We start from the raw sequence: 16610 nt of genomic DNA, 5'->3' as shown, positions 1-16610 counted from the left end.
GTTGAGTTCTTAGTCCAAGTTGGTCTCAGTCAATGGTGCTTATTTTAGCATTACTTAAGTGCTTCATTTTCTTCATGGAAAAGAAACTTTTGTTATTTTTCACATTTAATGTATAGTATTTATTGGTAGGTGAAGCATTCTGAAATATGGGTGGTAAAAGGCCTCACAATATTATATCAGTAGGTGTAAACACTTATTGTCATCTGGAGAGGGATATTGCAAACATCTTAATGGACCCTCAAAATCTTGACCTTAATTACAAAAGGCAGATAAAAGTAAGGAACTCTCTTAGATCAAACCTACTAATTTGTCAATGAGGGTCCTTAAATCTGTAACTGGGAGTTGAAGGACATTGGAGGGTTAGACAAACTGTCTTTTATCTTGAGGACTTTCCTAATTAAATACATTCCAATAAATGTGTTTTGTTTGGTTACAGCGTGTTAATCCAAAGACGAGGTGAAGTGAAGTAAGGACGTCTTACTCAGACGTATGTTTCAATCTGGTAGGAGAGATGGAACCAGGGGCCAAACGCATATGACACACGGAAGAAGCGGACGTCGTGCTGACGCCTGAGAGGAGAGGCGCTGGGTTGGAGGAGCTGCACAGAGGACGTGGATTTTGACCTACACCCTCAGAATGATGACGACGGACATTTAAAGTGGAAGAGACAGTTTGAGGGAGGTTTGGGGCACTCTGCAAGGAGCTCCTACACGGTGCAAAGTCTCTGAAATCTACTGCTGCTGTTGTTGTTGTTTATTTGAGAGAGAGAGAGAGACAGAGAGAGAGAGAGAGTGAGTGGGGGGAGAAGTGCAGAAGGAGACAGAGAGAGAATCTTAAGCAGCTTCCATATTCAGCATAGAGCCCAGCGCTGGGCTCGATCCCTCAACCCTGGGAGAGTGACCTGAGCAGAAATCAAGAGTCGGATGCTCACCTGATGGAACCACCCCAGGCCCTCGCTAAATTTGCTGTTCTTGAAGGTGACACGGTTTAAATCTGACATCTTCCCTTAGCAAGTTACTTTTACAGATATGACCCTCAGTTTCCTCATCTATTAAATGATCTTACTTATACGATTGCTTTGTGGGTAAATCAAGGTAAGGTTTTAAAATATGTAGCACATCACAGAACTTTATCTCTATTCCTTTCCCTCCTTAATCTACTCCTTTCATCCCAGTATCCTGACTTATTTATTTATTTATTTATTTATTTATTTTTTTGCATCCCAAGGTTTGCCATTATTACTCACCATGGGTTAAGTAAAGAAGAATGATGATTCATGATGGAACAGAGCACTTTTCTTGTCTATTTAACCTTAGCTTGCCTGAATTATGTCACTTAAATGCATTCTATTTGACGCTAGATGCTAGATGATATATATGTACATACACACAGCTACACACACACACACACACACACACATACACACACACTGAATTTTTCAAAAGGCAGAAACAAACTCTGGAGGGACTTAAGTAAATGGACAAATGATAAAAATTTAATAGAGGGCAGAACTATTTTGGAGATGATCTTAAACTTGACAGTGTTTTTCACTCAGCTTAGCCATGCCTGAGAACCACTATTTGGAGGAACTCAGTAGGGCCAACATGGAGCCTGAAAATTATTTTCAATAACCATGAAGGTTATTGCTCCCAAGATGATGGCCATGTAGGGGCAACACCAAGCTGCGGGAGAGTACAGTCTCTAGAGCCAGACCCAAGTTGAGGAAAGGATACTTTAAGCTCCTCCTCAGAATGATGCTGCTTGGTCTTACTGTCCATTAGTCAGGTTTCTTCCTCTTTTCCGCCTTCCAGACACAGCGACACTCAATTCATTGCATTTATTGTAAGCCTTCTTTCAAACTCTTAAGAAAGAAAACTGGGCTCACTGAAATTAATTGGAAATACCATCAAAGGATACATAGTTATTTCCTTGTTCTTCATTTTCTACAGGTTTACTTTAAAATAGCTTATTTCTTCTTTACAGTTGGACTTTCCAATTTTTTAAACTGCTAACTTTGAACAGATCCAAAGTGTGCCTTTAATTACCTTGTGACTAGTTGGCCCATAGTTCGATGAAATTAATTGATTTTACGTTAAGGAGGGGGGGGGTGACATCAGAATGACACGGATCTGCATTTTCCCCAGCTTTTCACTAGCCCTAGTAAGCCATGGGCAGGTGGCTCGGTTCCTGTTACCTGTGAAGGAGAATGTGTTTACACTTCCCGTGTGAACAGTCTCTTCAGGAGATGAGCATATTTCTTCTATTGATTCCTTGCCTGTGGAATTGTGAGGTCCTCGGATCACGGTGCAAACGTGGCTGGTAAAGTTGAAGTCACACCTGCCACAATGTGCTGTGGCTTCCAGAGACGCTGGGCACAGAGTCCTGCAGTCTCTGGCTTCCTAGGTTGAGTGGTAGAGGTGGGGAGATAGAGAAAAGACTTAAAAATTACATTTAGACATACGTGGGGGAGGTTGTAACAAGTTGCAAATGAAATTTTCTTCCACTTGGTTCATAAATAAATGTCTCAAGATTTATGAAGAGAAATGAAGGCGGGACATACACTACAAAGAGCAGTTTGGGTTTGGATGACACAGATGTGGATTCAGAATCCAGTTTTGCAACTTCTTGCTTCTGTGACCTTGAGGACGTCACTTATATTCTCAAAGCCTCAGCTTCTTCGGTGATGAGAAAATAGAAATTGCATTTACCATACAGGTTGGTTATGGGAGTCAAATGAGACGACACCTGTAAATGCCTTACACTTAGTAGATACTCTATAAGTAATAGCAGGGGTCATAATTTTATTATTGTTACTTCTCACTCTCCCGATGGAGCTTTGGAGAAAATAAAGAATGTGATATTTGAGAGTCTGCACTTTTGTGCTTTGGGGTAAGTTGGACCGCTAAGAAACATTCCTTGTCCAACTTTCAGAAGCCTAAATATTTCATAATGTCTCATTATAGTTATTATTATTTACATCTGTAAACCTCTTTTTCTGATGAATCCCTGGACTTGTTATTGGTGAGTGCTAATGTGTTCTAATGTCAGAGAGTGAAATACTTCATCATCCCAGATGATAGGAGATATAAATAAGGCAGTATTTTTATAATGCAAAGCCTCCCTTCCTCTTTCTTTTATATAGGTAGTATAATGTACTTAAAATAACTTTCGTTATCAAAATGTATCCACATTCCATCTCTCTTACCTCATATAAGTTAAATTATTCTCCCAAATGTTGTCAAAATAAAGCTGCTTCAGGAAAATATCGTAGGATTTCTATTTGAATATAGTGACTTGAACACCTGCATTTATCTCCATTTCCTCTGAAAGCCCAACCGGATGGAAGTAAAGGAACATAGACAGTCCAAGGAAGCAGAAAGGGGATGAATACATGCAGAGACAATACTGTGGGCTCAGTGATATCCATTTTGTGTTTTCTCCCTGGGAATACCATACTTGTAAGTCCAGCTCAGTAAGAAAAGCCACGTGACTAGAAAAGCCCCAGTGATGACAGTATGTATGTTGTATCCTTTCTGAGATCCATACATGCATAATCATCCTCTTTCTTCCCTTCTCCATTGTGATCTGAGGGTTGTGTGTGAAGTCCCACAAGAGCGAAGACGTAGATCCCGAGACACTCCTTGGAGGAGAGCTGTCTGACTCACACTGGGTTGTAATTTGAAAGAACTGTTTTAAAATTTATTCTATTGACCCATCCCATACGTGAGTACACTGTTTTGATTTTGGCATGGTCTTATGTGTCGTAGCTAAAACATAAATTAGAATTTTGAAGTTAGATATCGTCTTGACAGCAACAACAAAACCCTAAACCACATGGCGTTACTTTAATGCTTAGATAGGCAGTGGCAAATAAATACATACTGGGGTTTGGAAATTTGGGGAGCTCGGTTTTGCCGTGGCTACATATTTGATAAAATTACGACCTGGGACAACTGTCAGAGTAAGCCAGGGCTACTGCACTCCAGCCCTGGGGGGAAGAGGTCACGATCTAGAACATCCTCAGTAGGTGTGTGCTGTTTCTGCTGCACTTGGTAAAGTGTTACAAAATGGCATAAGCTTAGAAGAGATTTGGTGAAATTAAGAGGAACAGCGAGACTTCACTGGAAGGTATAAGGTAGGAGCCAAAGAGGGCAAGCCAAACAAAAGTCTGCATGTTGCACAGTGTGAATCCCAGCCTCCTTTCCTACCGATTCCCTATGTGCTGTCAGCCAGACATATATCTTATCACGATCTAGGATGGATTATTAAGGATAGTCAATTAAGTGTACTTGCTAAGATTCTTGTTAATATGACTCCCTGACAAAAAGCCATCCTGCCACCCAATTCCCTTGCTGTGTGCTCTCCACTAATATATGCCTATGCACAGTGAGCTTTCCATTCAGTCTCCAATGGAAAGAATAGACTAGGAATAGACTAGGAATAGAATATGAAAAAAACAAAAATTCAAAGGGAGGAGAAATAAAGGAAGGGAAAGAAGAAAACTAAAATAGAACCAAACAAACAAATGAGAAAATTCAAGGAACAAGGTGAACAATAAAAAAAAGCAACAACAATGGAATTAGTATTTCCAGAATAAATAAAAAAGACACCCCATGAATGGAACAAGAGTAGGATGCCATGAGTAAATAACTGTCAGCAAACAAGAAAGAACCCTTAAAAGCTATTAAAAAAAAAGAGATGATAGCTAAAAAATCAATCAATCAATAGAAAGGGTGGAAGATGACGTTAAGGCAATATCCGATCATGTTGAAAAAGATGAAGTGTTAACTAATCGATAAACAAGAAACAAGAAGAAAAGATGGAAAGATGGAAAGATTGGCTTAGGAAGTCTAACACCAAACTAGTCTGTAAAAACAGATATAAAAAGGGAGAAAATTATCAAAGAAATAAAATAACATTCCTCAGAACTGAGGGTCATGAGACTTCACACTGAAAAAGTCCACAAAAAGTACATCACCATGAATAATGATGATGATGATGATGATGAAGATAATAATATCCACATGGAGGCACATTATCATGAAATATTAGAAAGACAGAATAAGAGAATGTCCTAAAAACTTTCATAGGAAAAACAACCTGGGTACCTAGGAAGAAACAGGAATCAGAATAGCAATGAAAGTTTAAAAGTGCAGAAATTACTTTAAAATCCGAGTAAAAATAATTCTTAACCTGGAATTGTGTACCCAGCCAAGTTATCAATCTAGAGGGAAGGTAGAAAAATGGTAATTTCAGACATCAAGCTCTCAAAAACTTTACCTTTCACGCACCGATACCCAGAGTGATCTTTCTCCAAAAGAAGGCAAAAAGGCAAGAAAGGGGGACTCTTAGATTGAGAACACTGGGACACTGACAGAGGAGAGAAGTAAAAGAAACCCCCAAACCAACAGTTAGGGAAGACTCTCTGGGGAGAAATGTCACAGTGGTCCAGTCCTGAATGGAGCAGGAGATAGAAATCTCCATGAAAGAGATATTCGCAAAACAAAGTGCAACCCATACGTTGAACTTAACTGTAACACACTCCTTGATTCAGCATTCAGAAATAATGTCTTAATTATAATAATTTAAATGTGAATTGTCAATATGGCTGTTAACTGGCTTTCATAAAGCCAATTTAAGTCAATTTAAAAGATCATGCATATATCCTGATCATTGTCCTTGAGTAACGGAAACTATATCTTCCTGAAGCCAAAATGAGATTCCTGGGAAACAAATGTGAGTGGATAATAATGAAACAAATAGTTGTGAGCAATAGTGTCATTTCTGAAACTAACGGGTTTTCTGTCTTAATTTTTCAAATGTGAGTGCCCTTTTGAGGAGACTTTTCTACACAGATTCTTCTTAACTAGTCATTTTAAAGACATGTTCCTGCAACATCACCAGTTTTAAGACTGTATGTTTCAGAGAAATTTCCCAGTCCAAATTTCTGAAAACATTGACTTGGAATAAATGCGAACTTTGGGAGCATACTGTTGGATAGATTTCTTTCAAGTTGCGTATGGTCATACCAATTTCTAAAACAATTTTGTAGATGAAAAACTATTTTTGATAGGTATTTCATACAATTCTTCACTTCATGAAGTACTTATTATTTTTAACAACTTTATGAATTATCTTAATATTAATTGTTACAAAGTGCTTGCTGGAACCCTAACAATTTCAAAGGTTAGTTTACATCTTAAAGTCTATGGTGTCCACACGATGTTTGTATAGTTGCGTCAGTTGGCATGAATGACCCAAACACCTCTTTGCAGGCATCTCCTAAGGCAAAATGACTACAAAACTTAGTAGCATGTTTGGTGTTTAATGTCCCATAATCCTTTTCTTAAAATGTTAGGTTTCTGGAGTCCTGTGTCAAATTTAATTTTAACAAAATGTGACACGTCTGTCCATGAAGCATGTCAACATACAAACAAATGATACACTCATAGGTCTATCCGCTTTTAGAGTGGCAGGCATTTGTTAATCTTCAACTGTCTCAAGGAATAGGATATAAGCACAAGTGAATTTGCTGGATCTAAGGTCTCTATCAAAGGAAAGTGTTGGATTTGGGTTGGGGACCCAGAGGGAAGAAGCCAGAATTTCTCTCCCTTTCCATCCCAGCACCCATGGGCATAAAATGGCACCGCATAGGTCCCAGACGACATATTCTGGCTCTTTTGGCACACAGGCTTTCAGTCCTGCACTAATCTGAAGTGCTGGGTAAAGCTTCCTGAGAACAGCTAATCATTATTAATTCCTTTAGAATTCATTGCAATAACATCAATCACAGTGAACTCATTTGGTATTAATATGGATGTAATGTGAAAATGAATAATGCACACAGGAGTTTTTATATTCCTATTTTAGAAAAATAGTTATGAACAATGTATTTCTCTTTCCATTGTCAAATCAGCACCTCTGAGAGGTTTTCTATCAATTACCTTCATCATCATTCCAGTTGAAATCTTGTCAGAGCAAACATATTTCAAAGGATTATATCCAACTCCATTACAGCATTTCTGGCTCTTTGGAATAAGTTCAGTCTCACAGCATTTTACTGGCACCAGGTCATTCTTTTTAACATGTGCTTTAGACTCTCCACTGGAAGCTGAGCAGCATATGGTATCTGACATATTCACATAATCCTGCCCACAACAGAACATCCCTGCAACAATAAAATGTTATATATGAATATGAAATAAAAAAAAGGAAGAACACTGAGGCCGCTATAAAGTTTGGTATAAAAATGTCAGACTCAGGCAGTTGCTGCAATGGCATAATACAAGGTAGCACTTCCTTACCAAGGTGATTTAAATGTGCAGTGAGGGGTCCTTCTTACCAAGAGCACTAGACACTAATTAGGTAAAGAACACACAAGAACAAGTGTTCCAAAATCATTCAGCGGGGCCAAACTTCTCCCAAGCTCCATAGGAAAAAAAAGAATCCTGATTTCCGTCATGAGAATTACCGGCTCATTTTGTGATGATAACATCGTGTTGCAGAAAAAGGGCTAGTTAAACTACGGGGAGTCAGAGGAAAGCTCTAGAAATTCACGAGGGAGAAAAGGTCAGCGACACGCTCTGGGATAAGAGGCTAGACAGAGTAAAGAGGTAGCACCATCCAAGTACTGGAGACGCTGTGGGAAGAGTCTGGGAAGTTTTTGCCTGGCTTTGTCTAGGGGACACGTCTGCTTCTTGGGCATCCAGTAAATCACTCTTTCATCATAAGATAGATTTGTTCAAAACGAGTTGTGCTTGCTCACTGATCAGGTGAACAATTTGGCCACTAGTTTTTGAGCAGCACTGTGTTCTAGACCCATCACTGGACATGGATAAGAGATTGGGGTCAGTGGCAGAAAGACCTCGCAAGGAGGGGTCATTGGTTGCCACTTGTTGATGAAAGACACGTGTGCCTTTCACACCAAATAGACTTTCTCCCACCAAATTCAGTTTAACTGCCTGTGTTCACATCATTTAGATCTTGCCATAGAAGAGATACAGCAGAAATTTAGACATAAAATCCTGAATAAATAAACAATACTCTAGAGTCAGATTAAGCCAGAAATTAAGGTGCCTACACTCCAGGTCACAAGGCTATTATATTCAAATTTATATCCAGTTATAAAGCAGCACAGTGTGATGAATGATTTATTTTAATTAGAATTTTGTTTATTTATTATTAGTCCTGACTGATAACATAAAGAACCTCAACTTCAAAGTGCCCTGGGGTCCTGGTTGTTTAATCTGGTCCTGTACAAACACCTACATTATGAAAGACACTCCTAATAATAGACCAGTGAGTTTTAAGTGCTTTTTATTTAAAAAAGAAAAAAAATCATTGAAAGTAGACACTGGCTTGGTACACATCTTAAGAAAGATGTTTAGCCACACGTGACTCCAAAGAACTTTCTCGCTGATCTTTCCACTTCAAAAAATATCTCCTAATATTTTATTTATTTATTTCTCATTGTTTTAAATTTATTTATTTATTTTTGAGAGGGAGAAAGAGAGAGCAAGTGGGGGGAGGGGCAGCGAGAGAGAGGGAGAGGATCCCAAACAGACTCCGCACTGTCAGCACGGAGCCCGATGAGGGGCTCAAACTCGGTAAACGTGAGATTATCACCTGAGCTGAAACCAAGAGTCGGAGGCTTAACCAACTGAGCCACCCAGGTGCCCCTCTCCTAATATTTTAAAACTTTTATCAATGTACATCATTGAGCACCACCAAGCCTTAACATGCCATGTCTAAATGTGGTCACTGTTCAAAATGATTGGTTTAGGGGCGCCTGGGTGGCGCAGTCGGTTAAGCGTCCGACTTCAGCCAGGTCACGATCTCGCGGTCCGTGAGTTCGAGCCCCGCGTCGGGCTCTGGGCTGATGGCTCGGAGCCTGGAGCCTGTTTCCGATTCTGTGTCTCCCTCTCTCTCTGCACCTCCCCCATTCATGCTCTGTCTCTCTCTGTCCCAAAAATAAATAAACGTTGAAAAAAAAAATGATTGGTTTAAATAAAAGTAAAGTGTTTTCTTCAGTGCTTTATTAATAATATTAGTTGTTTTAACATTTCCAAGGAAAGGTTTTTTTCGCATAAATACACCCAGCAGAGCTATCACTGTAATCTGAGTCTTGGTGATGACAGGTAAAAATGACATGTGTATACACACACGTGAGTACACACAATAAAAAGAAAAATCTACACCTTCAAGTTTTATAATGTTCGGACATTTTTTCCTGCTGCTTTCTGATCAGACATTCAAATACAACCTTGGATTTTTTTACCGTCATTTTTTTCTCTAGCAGTTTTCTTAAAATAATTCATGTTTCTATTTTAAAGAGCAATCAAAATCTGAAAACTGGCCCTTTAGGGAGCAGAATACATTCTCCCCCTCTACTCCCAAGTTACTTTATGGTTTCACCATGCTTTAAGTATAAAATCAAAATGCAGACATTGACCTAATTCGAAACTCTAATCAGTCATCTGATCACTCTGAGGGACTTTTGACAGGTCAACTAAAATTTTGATAATGAACTGTTTTTACACCAGAAAAAAAAAAAAAGGGCTGCTTTCTTTCACAAAGAGCTTCATCTTTGTTTCACTGAATTAAAATTTTCAGCCAAGATTCCACTCTCATAACAAGAAGTGACTCCCTTTCTAGTTTCTTTGGTAAACCATTACTTCTTTAATTATTATCAACCTTGTTCCAGTGTGATAAATTGCTAATTACTTAATACCCTAATCAGCGTTCATTCTTTGCACAGATAAACTGTGACAGTGCCATTAATTTAAATAGTAATTTCACTTAATGGCCAGAACGGCACACCAGATTTTTATGCAGCATTTTCTGAAGACTGCATCCATCACCGCAATATTCTGACATAAAGATGTCTGACGTGCACTAACTCACTTAGGGAGAGCAGATGTTGTGGAGCGGAGTTTGGTAGTAATTCCCATAGTGCATCACTTCAGCATGAATGAGCTGCAAATTCAGAGACAGACAATCTTCCGAAACGGCATTGCAATAACTTCTGACCCCTGCTTAATTTATCACATGCAGCACTTGACTTTTGAACTTTGACACATAGAATGCACAATTTTAAATGTGCCAAAAGGAAAACAAAACAGGTCGTGTATTATTGATGGATCGATCTATTCTTCCAGAGGCTGTTCATTACATTTGTACACAGGTGAAGATTCTCTGTGGACAGATGTTACTAAAGTGGTACAATACACATAGAGCTATTAGATATTTATTTTTAATATCAAACTGTATATTTCATCTTCCCGAGCAGCATATATATCCAATGGGTAGCTCGCATTTCATTGGATACAACTGAGAAAACAGTGAAGGAAAGAGTTGTTTACTCACAATGTTATGAGTGGTTTCAATAGGTTACTAACATTAATTTAATGGCCAGGACCAAAAAGGAAAGCATTTATAAACATATGGTCCTGATGAATCTCTAAATTGTTAATTCTCTAAAACAGGTGCTTCGTTTTTCTAAAATAAAAAAAGAACAAGAGTTATGAATCATGCTTTTGAGATCGAAATAGTACAGTAGTAAAATCAAAGTCTGGAATGTGACAGATTCAGGTACAACTCTGGGACTGATCATGGGGACCACATTTTAAACCAAGGGGTTATATATTAAGCCCACCAGACTGGAAAAAAAAAAAGTTTCGTGATTAGCCATTGTTAGGACAAACTTACAAAATGGTGGCGGGATATGAAAGAAAAGACGTGCGTGCTTGTCTCCACCAGTAGATGGCTCTATGACTGCCACCACAAAACAAATAAAGGGTAGAGCAAAAATTTCCCCAAATTGCTGAGCTATGTTTTAAAGTCTTTTATATTACACTTTCAAATTTCTTTTTAATGTTTATTTATTTTTGAGAGAGACAGATAGAATGCGAGTGAGTTAGGAGCAGAGAAAGAGGGAGACACAGAATCCGAAGCAGGTTCCAGGCTCTGAGCTGTCAGCACAGAGCCTGACACAGGGCTCAAACTCACAAGCCGTGAGATCATGACCTGAGCTGAAGTCGGACGCTCAACCGACTGACCCACCCAGGTGCCCCTTTACATTAAAAATTCATTATGGCACATGGAAATCTTCCTGGAAAACATTCTTTGATACAACTCTTACATAATGGATTTCTGTGCTCTGTTTCCCTCTTTGCAAACTTTCTAAATCCCATCTTACAAGACAAATAGCTACAGTCATTCATTCTGCTGAAGTCCTACTCCAGGACATGGAAACCCAGGATTCTCTTCCAAAGCAGTTTCAACTCAGAGTCTCCTATCAAAGGCTGCATGGACAACATTTATAATAGAGATCAGACAATATGTTCCAAAGGTATGTCATGAGCAGTTTCTCATGGCTAACTGAAAATCCTGTTCTCTTGGAATGATAGGGGGACTTTCATTTTCATCTCTCAATACTAAAAGATATGATCAAGTCCAATCCAAGATTAATGGCATAAATGATAAAGCCCTTTAAGCAAACACTAAGAATAAAAAGAGTAATAAAGAGGTTTCAAATACTTCCAAAGAAAATGGTTAAGAATACATATCCACCGAAATGACGAGCATGACTTTCATCCCGAGATACCTGTATAACACTCCTACACAACTCATCTGCCCAGAGAGAGCAGTAAAAACATAAACGCTACCCCAGCACTTCTGTTCCAACAGCATCTGTTAATTCACTCCATTTATAAAATACATATTGACAAAGACAACTGAACTGGGACCAGGGAGATTTGATTTGGTGTGAGAAAGTCAATTCAATGTGATTTTGTTAAAGGGCTCCTGCAGGCAAATAAAAGAGTTTAAGTAATAAAGTACATAAAGAGATGTTTTACGAGCCAGCCTGGTCTTACGGCGGGCACACAATGCCAGGCAGTGAGAGAGGCCAGGCTTAGGAACAATATTGTGAGATCCAAACCCTCATGTAGCAGGTATGGTGTTGCTAGGTTGAGGAGAGAAAGGGCCATATGGATATTCTGGAAGGTCACTGAGGTCATAGTCATTAGGGGCGACAGGAGGGAGCGGCAGCAGAGAGAGGAAAAAGGCATGTGGAACGTGTCTATTTTAACTGAAACCTGCAGGAAGGTCAAGAGAATAAAAAGAGAGGCTTTTCCTTTTTAAAAGTATCATTCCTCTGGTCCACCATGATTACCAGACTGGGCAGAATTGCACAATGTCATGGGAAACTCTTGAGCTAATCTTGATTTGCAGGAGTTGAGTAATGTCACAATTTGCTTAAGAAATATTTGACTAGCGTGGAAAACCATAGTGAAGTAAGGAGTAATTCTGAAATTTGGGCCCACAGATGGACTTCAAGGGTGTATGAAATTGCAGGCAAATTACTCTGTGTGTTTTATGTACCAGTATTGGAAGTGAGACTTTGTAAAGATTTCTCAGGGAGCGTTTTGACCCCAAAAGATTAGGCACCAGTTTCCTAGAATACAGTTACCTGTACTACATTTTATTTTTGGCAATAGTATTCTGACTTAGCTTTCCTTTTCCCTCATATTCATTTTGCCCCCAAATCGAATAGATCTCCTTAAATCACAGTTCTTATCATCACGTTGACTCTTCCTTGATTAGTAAATAATATTCAGATCCTTTTGCCTACTCAGACTTATCCCTCTCTACTTCCCTACACACGGTGCTAAATTCACACTTTAGCTCAAGCTACACCCCTTAGCTGAAATGTCCATCTTCCGTCTACACATCTCAACATCTTGTTCATTGTTTGAGGTTCCAATCCAATGGCTTAGCTTTTTCCATCACCTTGACTGGAGTGAACTCTCAGTCTTAAGAATATGCTTGTGTTCATCCATCTCTTATGGACTGTGTTTAACCTTATTGGTACTTTCTTCCTTGATTAGATTATAAGTCCTTAAGGATAAAAATGGAATCTTAGCCAATTTTACACTCGCAGAGCACAGAGAATAATGTCTTGAGCACAGACACTACACAATACATTTTTATCGAATGAAGGAATATGGAAATTGACTTAAAAAAACAACAAATAAACAAAGATGCTAAAAGGAGACATTTTGGCTGTTATTTTAAAACTCTGACCCATTACAGAGTGGGCGAGCAACACTTTTGTACCCTGCCTTCCAACCTAGCACCCTTGTTCTTTTTTTTTTTTTTAAGTTTATTTATTTTTGAGAGAGAGAGAGAGTCTGGACTTGTGCAAGGCAGGGAAGGACAAAGAGAGGGAGGGGGAGAATCCCAAGTAGGCTCCAAGCTGCCAGCAAGGAGTCAGCTGAGGGACTTGACCCCACCAACTGTGAGATCATGACCTGAGCTGAAATCAAGAGTCAGCTGCTCAAAAACTGGGCCACCCAGGCGCCCCACCTTGTTCTGTCTTTAAGGGGCCTATTTTTAACTATTCAACCAAAAGAAGAGGAGATACTCAGCTGGTTGATCATAGCACAGGACAACTAACTCATTGCCAGGATTTTCTAGTACACATGATTACCATGCCTTAAGGCAGAGGTTCGCAAAGTTTGGTCTCAAGATCTCTTTACACTTTTACAAATAATTAAAGACTCCAAATAGCTTTTGCTTATACAGGTTATGTCTGTTGATAAATACTGGGCTGGAGTCGAAAACAACAACTTTTGAAATATGTATTTACTAATTAATTTAAAATAATAATAGGTAACATTTGAGAAGAATGATATTGTTTTATATTTTTGCAAGCCTCTCTAATGGCTGGCTTAATAAGGGGAACTAAATTCTCATACCTGCTTCTGCGTTCAGTTTGTTGTGATATCACACATGCAACCTCTGAAAAACTCCACTGTACACACAGGAGAGAATGAAATTGAAAAAGGCATATAAGGGGCGCCTGGGTGACTCAGTCGGTCAAGCGTCCGACTTCAGCTCAGGTCATCATCTCGCGGTTCGCGAGTTCGAGCCCCGTGTCGAGCTCTGTGCTGACAGCTTGGAGCCTGGAGCCTGCTTCTGTTTCTGTCTCTCCCTCTCTCTCTCTCTCTCTCTCTGTCCCTCCCTTGCTCACACTGTCTCTCTCTGTCTCTCAAAAATAAATAAATGCAAAAAAAAAGACATATAATAGGTTAGTATTAGTATGAAGATCATTTTGATCTCACAGACCACCTGCAAAGGTGTTTCTGCAAAGGGTCAGACCCATAGAAGACCCATGTCATTCTTTTTTTTTTTTAATTTTTAATGTTTATTTATTTTTGAGACAGAGAGAGACAGAGTGAGAGCAGGGGACGGGAAGAGAGAGAGGGAGACACAGCTTCCCAGGCAGGCTCCAAGCTCTGAGCAGTCAGCATAGTGCCTGATATGGGGTTTGAACTCACAAACTGTCAGATCATGACCTGAGCTGAAGTCGGATGCTTAACAGACTGAGCCACCCAGGCACCCCCACGTCATTCTTTAAAAGTGACTGTCTCAGGGCCTAGCACTCATACATACTACCCTTTCTTATTCTTTTTTTTTTTTAATTTTTAATGTTAATTTTTGAGAGAGAGAGACACAGAGCATGAGCGGGGGAGGGGCAGAGAGACAGAGAAGGAGACAGAATCTGAAGCAGGCTCCAGTCTCCGAGCTATCAGCACAGAGCCCAAAGTGGGGCTCGAACCCATGGACCGAGAGATCATAACTGGAGCCGATGCCAGATGCTTAACCTACTGAGCCACCCAGGTGCCTCATACTACCCTTTCTTCTAACTTTGGCAAACATGAGGTGTGCACTCAAAGGACAGAGTGTATAAGGCCTCTTTTTTTCCAGTCGTCCAAAAAATGTTTGCAATTTGGTAGTTTATGATACTGACCTTGCTCATTAGACCTGACAAACAGTTTGGGTTGGAGGGTGTCCAGTGCTTCTCCAAATATCATAATGATCAAAGAAAGAGGTTAAGAGCATGGGCTCTGTAGCCATTTGGATGCTGCTAGAATCCCTTCTTAGCCACAGAGGCAAGAGATTCCAGAGGAAATTTCCCAGACCCCCTTGCACTTAGGTGTCAACAGATAGTGAGTTCCAGTTAGTGAAATGTTAACTTAAATTTTGCTATTCCTAGACCTGGCAATAAAAAATTCGCACACCCATTATTCCATGTTCTTTTCCTCTTTTGGTTGCAGGAATGGGTATAATCCTCAGGTGACCTTAGAAGCTACCCGTGGAATGGCCAAAATACCTAGGGAAGAGAGGTAACCTGCAGATAGGTTCATGTCCCAGTACTATTATATAAGAAAAATATAACCCCTATTGTATTTGAGACTTTGCAAATTTGGGGGTTCGTTTATAGCAGCAATTAATGCTACCTGAAATAATACAGCCACTTGGTAGCTATGTGATTTGGGGACAGTGTTTGTTGTTGTTTTTTGTTTTCTGGGGGTTTCTTTTGATAGGCATGGTTCAGGTATATCATTATTTGAACAAACCTGGTTCTAATTATTTACCCAAAATATATATATAGTTGAAAAGACCCAAAACGTAATCTTTCTATAGCATGTGGCATTAGTTTAGTATTATGTTCTATATTTCTTTTGTATGGGGGGCAGTTTTTAACTTTTGTTAGAAGCACTTCTGTTTCTTCATATCTAAAATGGAGATAATAGGGGCGCCTGGGTGGCTCAGTTGGTTAAGCATCCAAACTTGGCTTAGGTCATAATCCTGCTGTTTGTGAGTTTGAGCCCCGCATCGGGCTCTGTGCTGACAGCTCAGAGCCTGGAGCCTGCTTCAGATTCTGTGTCTCCCTCTCTCTCTGCCCCTTCCCTGCTCATGGTTTCTCTCTCTCTCAAAAAAATAAATGTTAAAAAAAATTTAAATGGAGATAATAATAGTCCTTACCTCATAGGGTTGTTGCAAGCTTTAAGCATGTTATAAATGTGTGGGTATATTATGAAGTACACAGAATTCAGTTTGGCAAATAGTGAACACAGACTGTTGTTTATTTTTTGTTGTTGTATTTTGTCTCCTGTTCATTGTGTACATCTTTTAGCCAATAACCAGTGTCTAGGAGACACCTGAGTGGGCTGAATTCCTTGGGTGTACTTTACTTATCTTTTGAATGCTAACCTCTTAAGGTTACGATTCAGGGGGAAATTTTCTGAAAGGATTATGTTTCTACACTGAACTCTTGTGTATCATATGATTTAATGCATCATTCATTTTTAAAGATCTTAGAAAGTTAGTTTTTGTTATTGTTTCTTGGTTTTACCTGGCAAAGTCGCCTTTCTTATTACCTTATAGTGCAGATCCAGATGTCTGTGCGGTATGTTGGAGGTAATCCTTAAATTTCTGGGGTCAATGGAAGTGTCCTAATTGAAGCCCAATTCTGTTGTATGTAGGGTAACAATCCATCATCACTATTTTCTGGACAGTTGATGGAGATCAACAAAATGACACGGTACTATCAAACAGTCTGAGTATATGTTAAAGTCTTCCTCCATATATGTCTCACTGGAGAATGCATAGAGGGGTGCCTGGGTGGCTCAGCTAAGCATCCGACTCTTGATTTCAGCTCAGGTCATGATCTAACAGTTTGTGGGTTTCAGCCCCACATCAGGCTGCATGCTGACAGCACAGAGCATGCTTGGGATTCTCTCTTCCTCTCTCTCTGTCCC

The 16610-nt window shown here is 39.5% G+C and overlaps 1 protein-coding gene across 3 annotated transcripts in view; it reads right to left on the bottom strand.

Moving 5' to 3' along the window:
• USH2A (usherin) overlaps positions 1-16610 on the bottom strand; it is a 742577-nt gene that overhangs the window by 159522 nt on the left and 566445 nt on the right. For all 3 annotated transcript variants that reach the window (XM_045455771.1, XM_045455772.1, XM_045455773.1), the window contains exons 51-52: positions 6945-7168; positions 2195-2399 (exon numbers count right to left, since the gene is read on the bottom strand). In XM_045455771.1, coding sequence (XP_045311727.1) covers positions 2195-2399; positions 6945-7168 — 429 coding nt within the window. The remainder of the gene's footprint in view (positions 1-2194; positions 2400-6944; positions 7169-16610) is intronic.

This window comes from Leopardus geoffroyi, chromosome C3 (genome assembly GCF_018350155.1).
Source record: "Leopardus geoffroyi isolate Oge1 chromosome C3, O.geoffroyi_Oge1_pat1.0, whole genome shotgun sequence".
NCBI lineage: Eukaryota > Metazoa > Chordata > Mammalia > Carnivora > Felidae > Leopardus > Leopardus geoffroyi.
Note: the sequence above shows the minus strand (reverse complement) of the source record. Positions and strands in the feature narration are given on the sequence as shown.